This window comes from Monodelphis domestica, chromosome 1 (genome assembly GCF_027887165.1).
Source record: "Monodelphis domestica isolate mMonDom1 chromosome 1, mMonDom1.pri, whole genome shotgun sequence".
Taxonomy (NCBI): Eukaryota; Metazoa; Chordata; class Mammalia; order Didelphimorphia; family Didelphidae; genus Monodelphis; species Monodelphis domestica.
The window spans coordinates 171,530,970-171,536,557 of record NC_077227.1 but is presented as its reverse complement, the minus strand read 5'-3'; the positions used below and the strand labels follow the sequence as shown (position 1 = coordinate 171,536,557).

At 35.5% G+C, this 5,588-nt stretch overlaps 1 protein-coding gene across 1 annotated transcript; it reads right to left on the bottom strand.

Annotated features, from left to right (window-relative positions):
- Window positions 1–4,184: 4,184 nt before the first annotated feature.
- Window positions 4,185–5,132, bottom strand: LOC100028465 (olfactory receptor 4F6-like). The gene has a single exon (XM_007479725.3). It carries the CDS (start codon window positions 5,121–5,123, stop codon window positions 4,185–4,187), a length of 939 nt encoding a protein of 312 aa, XP_007479787.2. The 5' UTR covers window positions 5,124–5,132.
- Between the last annotated feature and the right edge of the window lie 456 nt (window positions 5,133–5,588).

Below are 5,588 nucleotides of genomic sequence, written 5' to 3'. Positions count from 1 at the left end.
AAAACACATTGAATTCCTGTTTTTCTCTTCTCTTTCCCTTATTTTTTATTATTGTCTTTCTTTTGAATATTTGATTTTCCCCCTTTCCTCACTTCTTGTAGAAAAGGTACATGCAATTAAATTTTTTTCTCTCACTCTGCAATAATATAAGTTAAAAATATACATACTTGCTATATTATTAATACATACCCAAACAGCTTTAGACAGTGGGAATCTGCCATTTATTGATAAAATGTTATGGGACTATGGTTAATGTTTGTGTCTGATTCCAGAAAACGGGATAAAAACAAGGAGCACAGACTTAACCTGAATAGTGCAAAAAGAGCACACAGGAAATACTAATGTGGACTCGAGGTTGTGACGCTTGACATACGTTAAGTTCATAGGACTTCCTTGTATCTACACCCTTTATGAATTACTCATACAAGTACCAAAATTTGACTATCATGCTGGCTATATCCCTGAGAATAAAAAAAGTCAGACCAGGGAATGACGCTTCCCTATCCAAATAGAATTCTAGTTCCATTCCTTCTTATAGTATGGCAACTTCCTGTAGTCTTGGCTTCAAATGAGTAAGTGAAGTATTACTGCATTCTGTCCTACAGACTTGTGGGATAGAAATTACTTTAAAATTGGACCTTTACAAGGGTCCATTATGAAGTTATTCTTGTTTACATTTTTTTACATAAAAATTATATTTTATACATAGATTTTGGTATTTTGATTCTGATTTTGAATTTTTTTCTTCCCTTTCTCCCAAAAGTTTAACTTTCTTCCATATTTTTCCTTAATATATTTTTGTTTTGTTTTCTGTTTGTTTTGTTTTTGTTGTTTTTGAATTCTTTTAATAACTGACTCATATACCCCCATAAGTCAACAATGCATCCTGAGCTGAACTAGATGATTTTTTTAACAATCACTTCGGGGGAGGGGGATTGTATTTTAATAAAAATACAAGATTTTGAAAAGTTTTTGTTTGTTTGTTTGTTTGAGAAAGATCTTCAAGGAAGAAGCTTGCTAACTACTAAATCCAGAGAATGGACTGCTGCAGAAAGATGCCAAAAAACCTACATTATATCAAGATCAATAATGAACCTTGGGGTGTGGTTGATTGAACTGAAGATTGATTGAATTTATTTTGAATGTACACTCTTCTGCCAAAGGGGACTGCCCCCTAATTGGCTTTTGTCAATGCGCCCAGAAAAACATTGGTTTTTTTGTCTCTCTCCATCTCTCCTATTTTCCCCCTTATCTCTAACTATTGTAATTTCATAGCTGGTATGTTTACAAGACTAATCAGAGAGACTAGTCTTCCTTGGGCCCCAGGGGTATTTTGAATTTCAAAACTACACCACCCTATTCAGACCATTCTTTAGAAGATCAGATTTAGCTATTTCCTGATCAATAACAATAGAGATACTTAGAATAACAGAATCAGGTCACATTCTCCACCCTACTCATTGTAACAAGATTAGGAAGGGCTGCAGCAAACTCAAGATTAAATTATTTGTGAATATGGCCTTCAACAGACATGTGCAAATAAAAGGACAGACCTCTGGGTGATCCTAGGTCAAACTAGAGCCACCATTGGCACATGGGAGGTGCAGGAAGTGAGGTAGAGAACAGCCTCTGGTGTTCTCAGGACTTCCTGTGAGGAGAGCTAGAGTTGAGTTCGAGGCTGGTGCTTGAGGTTGGAGGAGCCCTGCAGACTGCTTTCCTTCAGATTGGTCACATGAGTGATAAGGACTGTTTCCTTACCCTGCCTTGGCTATCCAAGGCCTTAGAGCCCATTTTGGCTCAGCCTGAGCCAGAGTGACTTCTTTCCTTCTCTCCCTTTTCCTTCTCTCTCTCTCTCTCTCTCTCTCTCTCTCTCTCTCTCTCTCTCTCTCTCTCTCTCTCTGTCTCTGTCTCTGTCTCTCTCTCTCTCTCTCTGTCTCTGTCTCTGTCTCTGTCTCTCTCTCTCTCTGTCTCTGTCTCTGTCTCTGTCTCTCTCTCTGTCTCTCTCTCTGTCTCTGTCTCTGTCTCTGTCTGTCTGTCTGTCTGTCTGTCTGTCTGTCTGTCTGTCTCTCTCTCTCTCTCTCTCTCTCTCTCTCTCTCTCTCTCTCTCTCTCTCTCTCCTTCTAATACTTTCTTCCTCCTTTTGTAATTAAAACACCATAAAATTTGGCAGCTGACTTGAGTGTTTCCTTTAGGAATTACATAAGTGAATTCCTTGGTGACCTTAAATTAATATATGTCAATCTTTTAAAGTGATTTCAATATCACAGCTGTGAATTTGGATGTCAGAGTATGGTAGTACCCTATACAAAAATGGGGAAGTGCAGAGTGCAGAGGGGTCAGGTATTCTCAGGGTCTACAATATTTTGGACAACAGCACTAATCTATTTCATTCATTCATTCATTTACTTATTTTTTATCATATGGGTATTTATGTCCAAATTCTAGAGAAATGATGGTTCTCACTTAGGAGAATGATCAGCAACATTTCCAGTATAATTGATGTTATGCTATCAACAAACACCAGAATTTGGAGCACCTTATAATTATTAGCAGGACTTTTTAATTCTCTTGTTTTGTGGAAATGAATCCTTTTGGGAGGTATGATGAAGCCTATTTACAGAATGAAATATGTAGGATTATGAAGGAAATCAATTTTATTGAAATGCTTATTATGCCAAAATACATATCATACCAATACTTATTCTATCAAAATATGCTAAGTTAATGTACCATAAATTAAGAACTCCTATTATATAAGGAATCTCTCGTCAACTTGGACTTTCCTGCTTAGAAATTTCCTCCATGACTATGACCATCTTTGGTAAATGTGTCTTTTATACCTAATTTGATATTAACGATCAAAGAGTCATCAAACAGGTTTGTCTCTGTTGTTATTTTCTTTCAAGGAATAAGAATGTATATATGTGTGTATATATATATATATATATAATATTAGATATATATCTATATTTGAGTGTGTGTGTATATATATATATATATATATATATATATATATATATATATATATATATATATCAGATGTCTGTGTATAGGAAAACCACTAGAGGATAACCTTTGACATAGTATTTTGCTCTACGAAGTTAAATTATTTTTTTCATCAACAACAAATGATAAGCACCATGGAATTTCATATTTTCTACATCTTTTGTATCTACATCTTTAATATAGTGTCATAGAAGTGACAAACATGAACCTGGCAGACTTCTAGAAGACAGTGGAAGAGAGATGGCTCTGGTATTCTATGCTAGATCAAAAAGATTCAAGAATGATTGAATGACTGAATAAACAAAATATATATTTTAATCATTTGTGCAACATTTTTAAAAATATTACTGAGGAATAATGCTTGCAAAATCCACTCATTCCTTTCTAATTCCCTCATGAAATACAACTCTCAATGTGTTTCTTGATTATTTTCATAAATACTTTGTGGAGATGAAAACTTTAGCCTTAGCATGCTATTGATGCTCTTTGTAACTTTTAAAAAATAGTAATAATTAGATACAAAGCTTTTCACACTATTTAGATATGTTTCCCAAGTGAGATACCTAAAGTATTGAAATTTCAATGCTATAACTACAGCACATACTTCTTTTTTTTAAACACTTCATCTAATCTATTTGCTTTATCTATCTTTGTTACAATCAGTGACCCTTCATTTCTTTGAGAAACAAATTTAGGACTGCCTTATTAGAATGTGTGGTTAGCACTGTGCCTGACACACATTAGGTATTTCATAAATGCTTTTTGACTCGTTGACTTCCTTTTTTATCTTAGGTACTCTAGGCATTCCCTGTGCATTCTGCTCTTTTCTTTTGCAAAGAATTGCCCCTGATAAGGTTGTTTTACCTCATATTATACTTTCCTTGAATCATTTAGTAACATTAAAGGAGAAATGCCTTATGACACAGAAATAACTAAATGTGTTAAGTGTGAGTATATATCAGCACAAGTATAAAGCAAGTATATAGTTTCTTCATTGAAGGTAGATGTGGGATGTGTCTGTGTGTGGTTAGCAAAATAATTCTACAAAGTTGAAAAGAATTTGTAAGGAGAAACTATGTGCTCTCTGCTGAAAGTTTTCAGCTCCTAACAGGTTAACGATAATATTTTTAGGACCTGTGATTGGTATGAAGCATATTGTGACTGTTGAACAAAATACATCAAGAAGATTCCTTAGAACCTATAATCATCCTACTCATTCTCTTCATTGCCACTTTCATATCCTTATTTCTAAATGTATAGATGGCAGGATTCAAGACAGGGGTGACAACAAAGTCAAGAATGATCAAAAATTTGTCTAATGACAATGTGGGGAATGGCCATACATAGACAAAAAAGCATGGTGTAAAGAACAAGAATACCACTGTAATATGAGCTGACAGTGTGGAAAAAGCCTTGGACAGGCCAGCTGAAGAATGATGGCTGACGGTGATCAGGATAAAAATATAGGATATAATCAACAGGAAGAAGGTGCCCATGGATATGAGCCCACTATTAGCAGTGACCACATAATCCACAGTATGGGTATCTGCACAGGCAAGTTTTGTGACCCGAGGAAAATCACAATAAAAACTATCAACCTTGTTAGGGCCACAAAAAGGCAGGTTTATAACAAAGATAAACTGAGACACAGCGTGGATTACCCCAATGACCCAGGCAGCCACTACAAAGCAAACACATGTTTTTGGACTCATAATAGTCAGATAATGGAGAGGCTTGCAGATTGCTGTGTATCTGTCAAAGGCCATGGCTATAAGAAGAACCATTTCAGTCCCTCCCATAACATGAATAAAGAATATCTGTGTCATACAACTTGGGAATGAGATGATTCTGTACTTACTCAAAACATCAGCTATCATCCTGGGTACTGTGGTGGCAGATAAGCCCAGATCAAGAAGGGAGAGGTTGGCCAGTAGGAAATACATGGGAGAGTGTAGATGGGGATCAAAAATCACAGTAAACACAATAAATAGATTTCCCAACACAATTCCCACAAAAAATAAGGAGAAGAAAAAAAACAGGAAAATATTCATCTCCCAAGAAACAGAAAGCCCCACCAATACAAATTCAGTCACCACAGAATCATTGGCCCCATCCATTGATTCAGGCAGTAGTGCAGACTCTGAAGTGACCTGAGGGTAGACATAGAAAAAAATAGAATTACAAGGACTCAAATTGGACATGTTATTTGTCCTTAATGGCTAAATAATAATCCACCATGATAGATCAATTTTTGAACCCAAATGGTTTTTTTGTACAACTTCTAGCCCTTTAAACTCTAAACACTACACAGATTGGGAAAGAAGGACCAGGAAGCAAATATATTTAATTCCCATGCCAGTCTCAAAATACTTGTCTGCAATGATAATTTTCATAACTTTTGCTGTTATTTTCCATCCAGATATCTAACTACATTATGTATACTTAGTGACACTGTAGCATGGTCTTTACAACTCTCACTCTGGTCCTTATAACTGTATCGTAACTAAACCTTTCATTCTTTCCCCTTAATTCTCCCTTTGGTGCATTCTTGTACAATCTCATCTAGCAAATAACATAGGTAA